The sequence below is a fragment of the Emiliania huxleyi genome, assembly GCF_000372725.1.
Source record: "Emiliania huxleyi CCMP1516 unplaced genomic scaffold EMIHUscaffold_245, whole genome shotgun sequence".
Classification (NCBI taxonomy): Eukaryota; Haptophyta; order Isochrysidales; family Noelaerhabdaceae; genus Emiliania; species Emiliania huxleyi.
The window spans coordinates 35,664-51,479 of record NW_005200210.1 but is presented as its reverse complement, the minus strand read 5'-3'; the positions used below and the strand labels follow the sequence as shown (position 1 = coordinate 51,479).

Here is a 15,816-nt window from a genome sequence, read left to right as displayed (position 1 = left end):
CCGTGCGGACCCGCGAGATCTGTAACGGTTCCCGGAAGTTTCGTCAGTGCTGCTAGCTGCTTGCCCATGGAGATGGCCTGGGTCGTTCCCGTTTTGACCTCCCGGCTAGAAACATGCCACCGGGTGTTAAATAGCGGCCCTGTGCGAATTCTCGTAGAATTCTCGGTGAAGGAAATCGGTTTGCACCGACCCAAAGATATAATCCGAGAGTACTTGGACTCGTTTTTCAGCCCATGTAACCGCGCATGTGCGCATCATACGTAGCTCGCTATAACGTACAATTTAAGAGTACGGATATGTAATGTAACGGCTGCTCAGCTCAGCTAAGCAAGAAGAAATGCAAATTATACGCACTTCTAGCACCTTTCTGAGAAAAACATGAAAAGTTGGGGATTTATCTATCCGGATTTCAAGTAACCAGGGGAGGGTACCCATTCGGTGCTGGTAGCGAGTCGACGCTGCTTCACCTGCCAGCGTCGACTCGCCCTGTTCGCAGATCTCCTGTGCCGCCGCCATGTGCCTTTCGCCGGCGCTGCCGAGCGGTGAGGACCTCGTCCGCCATCAGCTCGAGCTGCAGCTGATCCTCCAGGAGGTGCACCAGCGCTACGCCGGCCGCTCAGGGAGGTACAACAAGCACGACACGGCGCGGCTCCGCTTCATAAAAGACACTGCCTTCCCGGGCCTGCGCTTCGGCAAGATGGTGCAGGAGCGAGACATGGCGATGCTGCGCTTGCCGCCGATGAGCGATCTAGCCGGCACTGCGCTGACCGAGATGAATGAGTGGTCGCGGCGGCACGCGCCCGACCCGCGCTCCGCAAACCAGGGAGAGGTGGCGCGGTTGGACGAGGAGCAGCAGTCGACGCTGCTCAGGTGGGCGGCCACACAGGCCAACGGCGGCTGCGTGGCCGACCACGCTGCTCGACGCGGCGCGCCGCCAGCCTATCGACTCCACTTCGGCGCATACAAAGGCCTCACGCTCGCGCAGCTGGTGTCAGCCTCTCGCACGAGCAAGGGAGGCGCGCGTGCACTCTCCGTATCGATGCGGCGCGTCATGAGCTGACTGGTCGCGGGTGGCTGCCTCGCAGGTGGCAAATCGGCGCTGCTTCCGGACGCGCCCGCCTCGCTGCGCTGCTCGGAGCCGGGTGATTACGTTCTCTGGCTGTGCTCCAACGATTTCAACGCCCACTTCCCATATCACGCGCCGCTCTATCTGTCCCTGCGGGAGCTTGAGGCCGACGGCTGCACCGTTTACAACTCCGATCTCAACTCGGCTTTCGACTTGAAGCCGGTCGCGGTGTGCGCCGAAACGAGGCAGCGATTTTCCGATTACGTCAACTCCCTGACTACGCCTCTGGTCGGCGACATCGACCCGTACGCCCCGCGCGACCCGGGCCAGGACGAGGCGGCAGCGGCGGTTCGCGGCGCAGCAGACGCCGACTCGGACGACGAGGCCGAAGGCGAAGTTGGCGGGTGCGACGCCGCGGCAGCGGGAGGCAGCGCCGACGGCGATTTTGTGCGACGCGGGAAGGCGGACGTCGTCTGCAATGGCGTCAGCCGCCAACAGCGCGAGTTCCTCGCGCGCGTGGTCGCAGAGCGCGCGAGTGGGAAGCGGCCATCCTACGAGGACGCTGAGCGGCTCGACGTGCAGCCGCCGGACGCGCTCTGCATCCCTTGCTTCGACGCGGACCTGTATCACCTTCTGCCGATCCAATTCTGGTCGCCCGGCGTCAAGTGGTCTCTTCAAATGCCGTGCCACAACCATGGCTGGAGCCATTCACGCTACGTCCATACCTACCCGGCGTGGCAGCAGCGGCGTGTCTGCGGCATCGTCACGGACTTCACCATTGCGGGCAACAAGCTGGAGTGCTCCGAGTGCAAGGCGGAGTATGTCCGCACGCAGAAGCTCCTAGACGCGGCCAAGAGCCACAACCCGCGCGCACCACGCGTCGCCGAGCTGGAGGCGCAGCTCGCCGCCTCGAGCTACCGCAGCAGCACGCTCGACGCGCGCGTCAACAAGTTCCTCTTCGAGCGCTACCCCGGGCTGGCCGTCGCGATGCCGGCCGTCCTCTCGCACAGGAAGGCCGTGTCGACCGAGCTGATGGCGATGGTGGCGCGGGCGGCGCGCACGCCGCAGGGCTCGCACGACCTCGAGGCGGCGCTGCGCGAGTACCGCTCGATCGAGAGCGCCAAGGCGCGACTGTCCTTCTACTGGCAACAAAGGCGTCAGCAGCGGGTGGTCGGTGGCGGCGATGGCGACGTCAAGGAGTACGACGTGGGCGTGAGCCAGGTCAGCGACACCTACCTGGCCGAGGTGCTCGACGTGTACTACGACTCGCACGAGACCTACCTCCGGCAGTGGACAGAGCAGCACGTGCGCTAACTAGTCACAGCTAATTAGTCACAGCTAATTAGTCAGAGCTAAGTCCGACAGCGATTCCACACACCGCGGCGCTCAACCTCTTGCTACGCCCAATCGTTGTTAGGTCGCCCTCGACATCGTGCAGAGCGACCATCACGGGAAGCGCTTCTCGAAGGTGTCGGTCAGCGGCGAGCGCGTGTTCAATTGGCGCTACACCGCGATGAACTCAATCGGCCAGACCGCCGTCGCCGTCTCCGTTGAGACCTGCTCCTACAGCGACCCGTCCCTTGTTGAGGCGCACCGGCTGGAGCGCGAGGTCGCCCGGCGCGAGGGGCGCGAGCCGCCTCGCGCGGCGTGGTGCGACAATCCTCACAAGGACGCGCCCGGGCTTCGCGCCGCTCTCTGGGCAGGCGACGGGCGGCCGACCTTCTCCTTCCCCGGCGAGATTCGGCTCGTCGAGTCCGAGGCGGAATGCGACGCGGCGTGCAGGTACCTTTCCCGCTTCGACATCGTCGGCTTCGACACCGAGAACGTGGCCTTCCTCGATGGCAGCGGCGCCAACTCGTCGAAGGCGGCCATCGGCCAGGCCTGCGGCGACGACAAGTTCTGCTTCCTCTTCCTCTTCTACAGATGGTCGAGCTGCTACCGGTCCTTCGCCACTTTTGCCTCCGGAGCGACCACGCACAAGGTTGCTAACCAGATCAGCCACGACGTGTCGGCGCTCAAGGCCCGTTTCCCCGAGATCTCGCGCAGGTCGGGCGCTCTCGAGCTAGGCGGCGCCGTAGAGCTGCGTGACGAGGTCCGCCACCTCTCGCTCGAGCGGCACGGCCTTGGCTTCATGGTCGGCGCGCTCTTCGACGAGTATCTGGACAAGTCGATCGATCACCGCTGGTGGGAGTCGCCCCAGCTCTCGGGACGGCAAGTCAAGTACGCGGCGGCGGACGCTTGGGCGCACTTGTCTGTCTGCGTTGCGGCGCGGCAGCGGCAGCCCGAGGACCTCTCGCCGGGGGAGCAGGAGCCGGGGAGCGACTCGGAGGAGGACGACGACTCTGAGCCGCGCGGCCCAGCAACTTATCGGCACGAGCGCAGGCCGCCGGCCGACCCGAGTCTCCTCGACGTGATCGATGGCGACACCCCGGACGCGGGAGGAGACGCGTCTGCAGATGGCGGCGGCGAGGCCTCGCTGACGCCGGAGCAGGAGGACGAGCAGGAGGAGTGTCAGGCCCACGCCGCGCCCTCGGACGCTACCTCGGCCGCCGCCGTGCTCCTCAAGAGCGCGGTTGCTCAGATCGACGATTATGTTCGTTCCGAGCGCTCCACCCCGCTGGAGCTCAGCGGCAGCCTCTCCGCGGGGCAGCGCAAGGCACTGCATGTCTACTGCGACCGCCACGGGCTACACCATTGCTCCGTCGGCATCGAGGGCAGCTCCCGCCGATTGGTGGTATGTCGCTGGAAGGCACTTGATTGCGTAACGCCCGAGGTTAGGGTGGTGGGGGTAGTGAGGCGGAGGAGGCGTCGGAGGAGGAGGAGGAGGAGGAGAGCGACGGCGACGGCGAAAGTGACGGCGAGGGTGGCGCAGCGATGGCGGTGCCTCCTCCTTCGCACACGCCACTGACTCGTTCTATTCAAGCGGTAGGCGCGCAGATCGGTGGCGCGCGCGGTGCTGGGCGCGGCGGGCGCGGCGGGCGCGGCGGGCGCGGCGGGCGCGGCGGGCGCGGCGGGCAGCACCGAGGTGGCCGTGCTGCCCTCGAGTGGCAGCTCCCCGCCGACGCGTCGGAGGAGCTGGTGCAGCGGTTTAACAAGATCAACGCCGACTTTGCGGACGATAGCATGCCGCCCATCGGCAGCGCGACTCGAGCGCGGTGGCTGAAGCAGCGGCGGCAGCGGCGGGCGCTGTGAGAGGTATGCGGAGGAGTCAGCTGGTCTAGCCCGAGAGCAGTATTATAAGGTGGCGAAGGCGAAGGAGAGGCGGAAGCGGAAGCGCCGACATGACGAGGAGGCGGGAGGGGTGGCACGCGCAGGCGGCGGCGGCGCAGGTGGCCGCGCAGTCCGGCAGGCAGCTCGCAGCATGTGGGACTTGTTTCGAGGGCGCTAGGCGCCGCCGTCGCCCGGCGTTAGCGCCGCCATTGCCGTCGCTGTTACTGCCCGCTCCACCGAGCTCGCTGAGCCGCCAGGGCCACGGCCACCTTCCTCACGGCCGGCGCTGCCACCGCCGGCGCCCTTATGGCCGCCTCTCGCGCCAGTGCAGCGTCGAGACACCGTCGCCACGATCGCCGTCGGTTCTGCTGCGCGGCCTCGGCGTAACCGTGGCGCGGTTCCGGCCTACCCATGCTGCCCTGGAGGCGTCCAGAGCCGAGCCCAGAGGGAGATGGCGTCCTATGGGGCATCTAGCTCGGGTGGGTGCGCGGCGGCGACCGGCGCAACCCTCGTTTGAACTTGTGTACTCTCTGTCTGTCTGTCAGCTGTTTCGGCTAAGTCGATTTGTACCGGATTTCGATGTTAGTGGCAAAACCGCGGAACCGAAAATGGCGTTTAATTTCGCGCACCTGCTGTCCGCCGCCTGCGGCGGCGCTCCGCGCCGCTTGGGGCGCCAGCGGCGCCCTTGGGCGCGCTGCGCGCGCCTGTTTTGGGGGGGCTACCAGCACCGAAAAAATGCCAATTTTACAAGTAACCAGAAACATGCCTGCCTCAACCACATGCACTGCGCGTTGGGTGTGTCTACGTGGTTGCGGCGCTGTGTGCGCGACAGCGATGCCGACAAAAGCCGTCGTGCGCCTTTGCCGCGCCACCTTGCTGTGCCTCATCACGCTATGTCGCGACCTTCCTACCTACCTACCTCCTACCTACCTACCCTACTTATGGGAAACTAAAAAAGAAAAGAAGGGGTGAGGTACTATACTGTACGAACTAAAGTGATGGTTGGTGGTACTCTCCTGCAACCACAGTCCTTCCTTTGACATGGCAGGCCACTCTCAAGCCCTACAAGCACCAGATCACCCATTTGGAGGGTGGCATCGTGATTTCCGCCGAATATTTCTTCTTCTGCTGTAAAAATTCCAGCGTGAAGAGAGGGGAAAACCCGACGGGAGGGCCCAGACCTACCCTACCTACCCCGGCATGAGTTCCGCCCCACGGCCACGCAAAAAGAATACGCTCGCGAGGTGGGGTGCTAGTCGTCTGAACCACAGCGTAAAAGAAAGAAAGAAAAGAGACATGGCAAGGGAGGGATGCACGTGCCACGTCCTGGTCTGTGCTGCACATGCTACGTCCTGCCTGGTGATGTGCTTGAGCATCTTGTTGTTGTGGCATGTGCTGCCACCCGCCCCCGCTCCCGCCCCCACTCCCGCTCCCGCCGTTCCCGCCCCCGCTCCCGCCCCCGCTCCCGCTCCCCGCTCCCGCCCCCGCTGCCGCCCCCGCTCCCGCTCCCGCTCCCGCTCCCGCTCCCGCTCCCGCTCCCGCTCCCGCTCCCGCTCCCGCTCCCGCTCCCGCTCCCGCCGCAGAAGTCGCCAACGACGAGGGAGTCGGCGGTGCCACGGGGGGGTGGGGTGACGGTCCTCTCGCAGACCGTCTGCGAACGGCGATGGTGAACGGGCATTGCATCACCTGCATCGGTCCCTTAGCGCTCGTTGCTCTTCACTGCGGCGCCTTGTTCGAGTTCACGCAGCGCCCGCACCCGGTTTTTCACGGCGTAGTTACCAAGGAGGTCCCCCCCCCGCTTTAACCGTGCATCTCCAAGCCCGCCGGCAAACATAATCAGGGAAAACACCGACAGGAGCAGCAGCACAGCGAAGATGATCGGTGGACGCATCCTGTGGGGCGAGGCGAACGCAAATTTGCTCGACTCGCGACCGTGGTCTCGCAAGACGAGACACAAAGCGAGCCCAAGTAGGGTTCCTTAGTATCGATAGAAAGATGAGAGTTCTTCCGCGAGTGAGAGGGGGACGTTACATCCTACATCTTCAAGACCCGCAGGCGCTGCGCGCCTTCCCGCCTAATCATAAAAATGACATATAAGGTCGGACTCACCTGGACTTCGCCAGCTTTTAGCGGCTCCCTACCCTACGTGCCGTCGTGCACCAAGCGGCAAGCGTGGTTCGATCCACGCTATTTCCTACCTTAACTACATAATACTCCGTCCGAGCCCGTGCGTAGGTGTGCGTAGCACGTCCCTTCACATATACGGTTCATACTACGGGCGCGGGTACATCAAGGGGTCGCGGGGCTACTACCACGACGCCCTCTTCAACAAGGGCAACCGCGTGATCGTTTGGGTCGTCGAGAACCTCGGCGGCATCTGCCCCCAGGGCATGAGCCGCCTTCGACGCAACGCGCGCTTCGCCAAGTCGCCAGGTGCGCGGGACGGCACCAAGTACGGCCTCAGCCGTAGCAGCCCGCGTTCCTACCTGGCCCACCACATGCAGATGATCTCCGCCGCCGCCGTCGTCTCCGACGCCAAGAACGGCCGCCGCCAGCTCAGCTGCCTCAAACGCCGCCGCGCCACTCAGGCTTCGGCCTAAGTTGCTGCGCGGCAAACGGACCCTCACCGAGTGCCGTGCCGCGGCCACTTTTTGACATACTCCGTCCGAGCCCGTGCGTAGGTGTGCGTAGCACGTCCCTTGACATATACGGTTCATACTACCAGGTACGGTACCTCGTCGAGAGCTGCAGCGGCGCCGCATCGCCCCGGAGCCCTTCGCTGGCTCGCCTCCGCCGCAACGCTCGTTTCGCCAACACCAAGAACGGCGCTCCTACTACACGCGCGTAATGGTCCTCGCCCCCACCGATGTCCTCCGATGCTTCGCCGCCACTGCTTGCGCTGGGGGCTCTGTGGTCGTGCCACATCTTTCCTCGCCCTGTTTCGCCGTCTTTGTGTTCGACATGGGCATCGAGGTGAGCGCTCTCAACTTGGCTCTCATCGCTTGCATGTGCGCCATCGCCATGTTTGCCCCTGGCCTCCTGATGCGCCGATTTCTTGGCCGCCTGAAGACGGCTGCCATCGCCGCCGAATGCCCCCCGTCATGGCGTGATCACGTGCACCGCACAATCGTTGTCGGAGGCCTGCCGCTGACGACGGCTGCGGCCGCCGCTCATTGCCACCTGCTGGTTCAGCGGCTCCGGGAGCAGAGCTTCATGGCTGATGCCATCTACCGCGGCGCGGACGGAGAGCTTCGTATGACCGACGGCATGGAGAGTGAGCACCGCGTCACGGGACCGCCGCCGCACGCCACCGCCCTCTACCACCTGGCGCTGGCGAGTGGCATGCTGCTCGCCTTTGTGGTGCAAGGCATCACAATCGGCGCGAGGTTCATGCTGGAGACGCGGCACGGCACGCGCGGCCGCATCATGGCTCTTCACCGCACAAGTGGGCGCGCCTTTGCCTTTTGTGGCCACTGCGTCATCTTCACCTCGCCGGCAATGTCGGCCACCATACCAGTCGTGGAATTCCGTCGCTTTGCCGCGATGCTGGGGTTTGCGTATGCGGCGGGCTTTCAGCGGCTGCTGCATCACGCGCGCAGCGGCACTTACCATGCGTGCGCCGCGCACGCCCCAGCCCTCCCTCCTGCCTCGGCCAAGACTCCCACCCTGCATGGCGGCGGTTGCACCTAAAGCGCCTTGCTCCCAATTCCCCTTCGATCGGCACAGGGGGCTGCTCGCGTGGCGCCCTTCCGCGCGTTGACATTCACATCCACACTTTACCTCCCCATTTGTGCTGACAAGGCTGTGCTTGCCACGCGCCGCAGACACCGCGCGTGGAGCAGCTTCCTGAGCCACTTGTTCTTCATTTCGTTCGGGATGAACCCAATCCTCGTGAAAATCGCACACCTTCGCCATCACCCGGCGAGCTCGTCGATGGCCGTGGAGATAGAAGGAGCGGACTGGTTCTGGGCCGTGTTGATCTTCTTTTCGCTGGTTGTGGCGGCCGTCGTCAGTGAACAGCAGCAGGTCGCTGAAATGCGTCCGCATACGAGTGCCGCTTGGGGCACCGTGGTACTGCTGCTCGCAGCGGCAGGTTTCGTGACATTCATCGTGTAGCGGCCGAGCTCTGCACTCTCACACGGATACAGCTGTATCTCGCCGCGCGGGAGACGCCAACACCACGTGACATCACGTGTGTCGTGTATGTTGTATTGTTGGCGTTTATGGCGGGTGCGCGAGCTGGGGATGTGCACGAGGTAGCGAGTGGCGAGTTCTCGAGAGTCGACTGTAAGGCACTACTATACTCTACAACGTGTAGAGGTTTTTATAAGGCAATACGTGCTCTTTTGCCTTCCCGAAACTTTATATCATTTTATCTAGACGAACAATTCGAAAGCTTCGTCCAAATATATCGCGTCCAAAATCAATTACATTGAGCCGTAGGCTCGGTCATATGCGGCCGTGAGGCCATATCGTTTGTCACGGAGTTCGCTCAGTGTGCTTCAAGCTTGCGCACGAATTCTAATCTGAAATTCTCTGTCCGGTGTCTGCACACTTACTGTGCAAATAGCAAGCCCTTGGGCGAGCTGCACAAGAGGCGAGCGGGACGCTCGTCTCCGTCCTCACACACACACATAACCCCCCCGTTTGGCGTGTCGCCCTAACTCTACCTTCTCATACCCGAGTCCCAATGAATTATATATATGTGTGCTGTTTTATAGCCATACTGCAATCCTGCTCATATGCACAGGTAACAGTATAGCTGTACATGGACACAGCAGCGCCAGCAACAGCCGCAGCCGCAGCAGCCGCAGCAGCCGCCGCCGCAGCCGCCGCAGCAGCTGCAGCGCCCTCACCTGAGGCAGCCGCGGCTGTTGCGCCGCTCCAGACGCCCGCAGCTGACGCTCCCGCGGCGGCCGCCGTGCTGCTGCCCGCGAGTGCGGCGGCGCCGTCGAGCCCTCCCGGCAGCCACGCCAACGGCGCCGCCAACGGCGCCGCCAACGGCCCCGCCAACGGCCCCGCCGGCCGGCCCGCCGCCAACGGCCCCGCCAATGGCCCCGCCGGCCGGCCCGCCGCTCGAAACTTGTGCTCGTGGAGTCCATGCGAGAGGGCATATGGCGAGGCCGCTGGCTACAAATTTTACGGACATGGATCGATGTTATGCTTTCATTGTAGAGACATATACCCAGACCTGCTCACATGAGCTATTCACGGCTTATGGCGGCCGTCCTGGTCTTGTACATAACGCGCGGTTTCGCGATATGTGCGAAAAGTGAAGATCTGGACACCACCTAGAAAGAAATAGGGATCCGTGGCGCCAAACATCAATCACATCCTTGCACTCGGCCTGCCGCTCAGCGAGCTGTAATCGGGAAAGCATGACTCAGCTGTCGTGGCGGCCCCGTGAATAGCTGCGGCCAGCCGGGGAGGCCCTTTGAAAAGAAGAAGAAGAACCGTTAGGTCGGCCAATCCAGCACCCCACTTTCACACTCGTACTCGACTACTCGAGTACCTAGGTACCCGGGTAGCGGCTGTGGTTTTCGTGAGGGGCCATGGCGCCGACGACGGCCATGATCATTGTTGCGGCCGTCGCGCTGAGCTGGTGGGCGCGGCGACGGCGACGATCGATCATCACACCCACGCAGTGGACGCAGTTTGACCGCGACGGGTACATCGTGCTCCGCCCAGACCAGGTGTTTGCGTCGCCGCACGACGATTTGCTGTCTCTGCAACAGCGAATGGACGATATCATGCTTGGCACGTGTGCAGAACCGCCGCCTTACGAGCGCATGATGATGCAACTTGATTCGTGCACGGGTGTGTATGCCGATGCCGGCGAACAGACGTTGGGCTACAAGGGTAAGACACTGCGCTACCGCAAGATTCAAAATCTCGACCTGGACGACCTCGTGATGGGCCTCTTTTTGCGACGGCCGTGCTTCGCGGAGGCCTGCGAGCGCGTGTACGGCAAGGGCACCCCCATCAGCTCCTTCCGCACCATGTTCTTCAACAAGCCGTGCGCTCCCTCGGCCGCCAGCTCGGGGGGCACCCACCTCCCGTGGCATCAGGACCGGTGGCGGTTTCTCGACATCGACCCGCTCCTCAACGCGTACCTCGCCCTCGACCCCGCCTCGCCCGAGTCGGGCTGCGTGCGTCTGCTGCCGCGCTCGCACACGCTCGGCATCCTCAACCCTTCGCACCACTCGGCCTTCCTCACAGAGGGCCAGATTGAGTGTTACTGCGGCGCAAAGGCCGAGGCGAGCGGCGCGATCGTCGACCTCGTCCTGCAGCCTGGGGAGGTGGCGCTCATCCACAACTGGGTGGTGCACTCGTCGGGCACAAATCGCACCGCGCGAGCCCGCCGAGCGCTCTCCGTGAGCTACATGGACGCGAGGACGAAGCTGAACGAAGCTGAGTTTGGACGCTTCACCGGCGGCGAACTCAAGTCCTCCGGATACCCGGAGGGAGGCACGCATTTCCCACAGATCTTCTGAGAAAGCACGCAACCTAGAACTTGAGACTGCGCGTGTTCGTCTGCCTATGCCGTAGGGCTCACGCGCCACGGTGCACACTCCACAGCAAAAAAAGCCTACTGTACCGTCCCCCCTGTCGAGTGCGTGCTGTCCTGTACAGTCGAGTACGGAGTAGTAGAGGGTTCGGATGAAATAGTCTATTCTAATGGAACCCATGTTTTGGGTGTGACGCGTCTCGCGCCGTTCGTTTTTGCTCTGGGGGGAGGCGGGGGCCCCCCGAGAGGCACCATGCGCCGCGCCGCAGTGCGGAAACGGGGCTCCGGCGCTCAGAGTCGCTCAGAGCACCGACTTCCCGAATGATCACGGTTGATCAGAGGGCAGATTCGGAGAGATCTCGAGGAGTACATACAGATAGACCCTCTAACCATAAGAAACTTCCAACCTGATCGGTCGTACTGACCGCCCAGTTTGTGACGCGCATTGCGTCAGAAGCGTGCACGCGCTGGAAGGACACCTTCCTACTGGCCGTACGATCAGGTCGTCACTGAATGCCGAAGACTAAGGCCGCGAGCTATGCAGGCGGTCAGTTGAGCAGCATGGCACGGTCAGCAAAAATTGCGCGAAAAAAGAAAAACGCCAAAAAAATCGGCGCCTGCGGCGGGCTGGGGGCCCCCATCTCCCCCCCGCATGGGTATCCCCTAGGGCCCTCGCCTCCCCCCAGAGCGTTTTTGCGGGGTGATGCCGTCAGGGGCGGCGACCCCCCCATCTACAGATGATATGCGCATCCTAGATGCCAAACGCCATCTAGGATGCGTTTTTGTCGGCGGATACACGCCGGCCAAGAGCGGGAGCGCCAGAGAGAAGACAAAAGGCAACATGTAGCAAAGCTCTCTCTAACGCCGCGGTCAAAAGAGACCGACGGACCTTGAATTTCGGCGGCGCCGAAATTCACACAAGACTGTGAACACACCCACAGGACGCCGAGTACAAGACAATAGGAAGGGAGTGTACTCAGGCAGTCAGGGACGAATGAGTCAGAAATACTAAGAGCACCTAAAGGAGCAAGGCATAGCTGTGAAGTGGTTTCCACTGACAGACCCCCTCGTGCCTTGGCCTGAAGGTGCCCATCCGATACTCGGGGAAGCAGCGACAGGTCATAGTGCAAACAAAGGAGAGATGCACTTGCTCGCATTATCAGTTGTATATACGGGCTCTGTGGGCTCCTCGGAGGCGGAGCAAACCTCGGCATGTTACATGAAGCGCCCTTGCCAAAGGAACGCAACGAAGGGAGTGAGGAGCACGCCCAACCCTTGTCTCTTGTGGCACTGCTGCACAAGTGTGCCGAGATGATACCCTCATCTTGGGTTAGTCCATGCATCCCAGGATGCAATGTGGCATCTGAGGATGCGCAATGCATCTCAGGAACATGAGCGCGTTGTCGGATTTCCCCCCCCTATTTTTCGATCGACAGTGTCGGAGTTTTTTGCCGAACCCGAACCCGAAATAAAAACCAGTCTTACATATACAACCGCAACCTTCCATAGTGTAGAAAAGTCAGCATTAGCACAAGGGCTAAGTGCCCCCCACCATCACTCACTGGCTCCCATCACCATCAGTAGTATTCCACAGACAACAGAGTAGTTAGTCACATCACACTTACATAGCCATACTAGTAGCAGCCGAGATTAGCATAGATTCATAGTCTGCACTCCCACTTTGATCCAAGGGCTCACACGCCGCTCAAGTCTTTATAATTTAACTAGCATTTTAAGTGTTTGTTATGCCCCCCCCCCCCCCCCCCCCCGATGAACACATCAGTGAGGGAGGGCGAGACGATCGAGGGGTCCCGTACCATGCGGAATCGACCCTATCAAGTGCTCAAGTGCTCAAGCATTTTAATGATTAAATGCCAAGCATCTTGGGATGCGAAAGCATCTTCAGATGATTCGAGCATCCCAGGATGCTCCGGCATCTTAAGTTGAAAATATGTCGCAGGAGGTGGTGGAGAATGACCTCCAGACTGACCCGGAGAATCACCTCCACCAGCCCCACCTCAACACCCCTATTATCACTCTCTCCCCCCCCCACAGTGATGAATAGTCTACCTATATCCCTATATTCCCACACCCTGTGCAGTGGCACGTCACGCCACCTAGATCCCTAATATTGGCACCTCCGTCGGGCGCCGAATGGGCGCCCAAATACCAAATAGTGGCACGTAATAGTTCCCTCGACTCTCGAGTCGGCGTCATGTGAGACGCTTGAGAGTCACCCCGCTGAGGCAGTGAGCCCCAGCATTCCCGGTGTTGCACGACGCCATTCCCTTATACCACTCGGATACGAGTTCCTTAATGCCGTGGGGCTCCTGCCCGTGTCCGGGCGTGGAGATGCGAGGGTCGCCCCCCCTTGCCCCACCACTTTGTGTGTGTGGAGACGTTTACCTTACCTTACCTTAGAGCCGACAGCGGGGCCGTGCCGCGGGTGCCTACTGCCGAGTGCCACAAACACTGCGCCGTCCCACCATCACCTACAGGCTGTCTTGTGTGATGGCTGGGATGTCCAAACGCCACCATCTTGGCTCTTGCGACCTCAAACCCGCGAGCTGTATGGGTGGTCCTGACGTCGACAGACGCCCGATGACCACGGTGAAGCTGAGCCGGAACGAGTCGACAAGTCTCGCCTGAGCCCGTGGCGGTCGCCGGCTGAGTCGCCGTGCACGGGCCGGTACCTCAGGCGTCACCTCCGTAGCCTCAGGTCTCACACTCCATCACCTCCGCTGGGACGCCTTCGATGGCACGCTCGGCGGCGAGTTTGTGGCAGCTCCACAGCGAGCGCGGCGTCGAGCCTACTCGCTCCTGCTGGATACACGCACTCCCTGGGACCCAGGGAGTGCGTGTATCCAGCAAGCGGTGCGTCCCGGTGGCGCGCGCAGGCTGCGGAGCTGCCACAAACTCGAGACACGCTTTTTTGGGACATTTTCGACGCTTTTGGCCCATACCAGCCATCCGCTCGGCACGCCGCCACTAGCGCCGGGAGCGTCTCGTAACCCGTGTCCGCCAGCTCGAGCCCGGCGAACCCGCTCGGCTCGGCCACCTTGCGACGCAGCGCCGCCGCGCTCGCTTCGCTCAGCTTCGAGTAGCACGCCCTGAAGCTTCCGCAGCGCAGCAGCAGGCGCACCATCGCCAGCGTCCCGATGCGCATCATCTGGTCCGAGTCGGGCGTGATCGCCGTCCCAAACTCGTAGCACGCGTAGTACTCGCCCTTCTTCCGCGCAAAGGTCACCTCCATCCGGATGAGGGCCTCGAAGTCGCCCTCGGTCATCACGCCCGCCCCGCCTAGTCCCCGCAGCAGCTCATCCGCGGCGATGGACAGGTCGCCCATCGTCAGCGGCGGCAGCTCGTGCCTGCCGGCGAGCGGCACGGCTCAGTGTCATCTCGCCCCATCGCACGCCAACGCCACCGTTCTACTCGCCTCTCTCTCTCTCTCTCTCAGCGGGAGACGCGCGCCAGTGGCTGTCCGAATCGGCCGCGTCCGCCGCGTCGTTCACCGCCATGCCCGGCCGGCACCCGGTCTGCCGCGCGAAGCACAAGTAGGCGTTCATGATGAAGGCCACGTTCACCTCGAACGGCTCCATCAGCTGCGTGTCCTGCATCTGGTACTCTCCCACCTGGAAGAGGTGCTGCTTCGTGCACGGCTTCGTCGTCGCCTCGCGCAGCTCGGCCATCGTCCGCCGGCTCGCCACCGCGCTCGCCCTCTCGCTCGCCGCCCGCTGCGCCGCCTCACTCTGCCCGTGCGACGCGCTCTCCTGCGCCGCCTCGCGGCCCGCCGCCCGGCCGGCGGCTCCTGCCGCGTCCTTCATCCCGCCGCCGCCGCCGTCGTACAGCGACATCACCTGCTTGGTCACCAGCCGCCAGTACTGCCTCGCGTCGTCCGGCATCGCCGGCCAGATCTCGCGCCACACGTGGTTCTTCATGTGCTGCAGCGCGACGTAGACCGTGTTCTCGCCGCGCCCCGTGCGCACCGTCGGCTCCTCGTCCCGCGCGTCGCCCCGCTCGGTCGCGTGCCACCGGCTCGCCCTCGGCGCGGTGATTCGCGTCGTCGCCAGCCACTTGCCGAAGCGGATCGTCCACCGCACCGTCGGGTGCAGACCGAGGGCCGTCCGCTGCATCGGCACGCTCTTCCCCGCCGCGGCCTGCGTCGCCAGGAACTCGCGCAGCCGCAGGCGCACGCGCCGAAGCTGCACCGACAGCGCCGGCCCGTGTGGCGCTAGCATCGGCCGCCCATCGCCGCACGCGGCCTCCTCCTGCCGCTCGTCATCCTCCGCCTCGAGGGCGTCCGCCAGCGCGCTGCGCCGCACACCCCGGCGCACAGGAGGCGGCGCCGGCCGCACCTCGGCCGCCTCGGCGTCGCCCGCGGCACGGGCGCCCCGCTCGCCGTCCGCGCGGTCCATCGCCGCATCCCCATCCCCGTCTGCGGCAGCGCCGCCTGCGCCCGTGCCGGCCTGCTCTGCGACGGCTCGCCACCGCTCGTCGTCCAGCATGTGCCACCACCGCCGATCCGGGTAGCCGTCGTACTCGACCTGGTGCGCGATCCGTCCGTCCCCGTCCTCCTCCCGCGCCATGACGGTCGCAGGGTACCACCGCTCACTGTCGCAGAAGATCTCGAGGCGCGATCCGGTGGACAGGACAGTGTGGCCGTCGAGCGCCGCCCTGGCATCCTCGCGCTGTCGCTTCCGCCGCTTCGCCTTCGTCTCCTTGCTGCGCAGCAGGGTGTAGTTCGGGCCCACCTCCGCCACGCTGTCCAGCAGCTGGGCGGCGCTCGCCATCTCGACCGCGTCGTCCTCCGGCGGAAGCTCCGCGTCGCCCGCGGCCGCTTCCCGAGCGCGCTCGTCGCGCATCCGCTCGTGGTGGGCCTGCCGACGCGCCACGCCGGCGCCCGTGTGCCTCGCCGCCGCGTCCGGTGACGGCATCGGTCGCTGCCACAGGTCGTCCCACAGGTCGTCCCACAGGGTCATCCCACAGAGGACGCATCCAAACCGCCGCATTTCGCCCGCCGAAAAGTCTCCCA

General features: G+C 63.5%; 2 protein-coding genes across 2 annotated transcripts; both read left to right on the top strand.

Moving 5' to 3' along the window:
- Positions 1-514: 514 nt before the first annotated feature.
- On the top strand, positions 515-4,258 carry EMIHUDRAFT_237093 (hypothetical protein; the record flags this gene model as incomplete). Its single annotated transcript, XM_005778457.1, has 4 exons — positions 515-1,022; positions 1,086-2,371; positions 2,484-3,854; positions 4,118-4,258. The coding sequence occupies 4 exons, from the start codon at positions 515-517 to the stop codon at positions 4,256-4,258; spliced, it is 3,306 nt and encodes a 1,101-aa protein (XP_005778514.1).
- Positions 4,259-10,160: 5,902 nt separating this feature from the next.
- On the top strand, positions 10,161-10,911 carry EMIHUDRAFT_367094 (hypothetical protein). Its single transcript, XM_005778456.1, has one exon. The coding sequence runs from the start codon at positions 10,189-10,191 to the stop codon at positions 10,768-10,770; it is 582 nt and encodes a 193-aa protein (XP_005778513.1). The 5' UTR covers positions 10,161-10,188; the 3' UTR covers positions 10,771-10,911.
- Positions 10,912-15,816: the final 4,905 nt, after the last annotated feature.

Bases quoted from the DNA above. Each gene is read 5' to 3' on its own strand.
- EMIHUDRAFT_367094 (XM_005778456.1), top strand. From the start codon at position 10,189: ATGGGCCTCTTTTTGCGACGGCCGTGCTTCGCGGAGGCCTGCGAGCGC.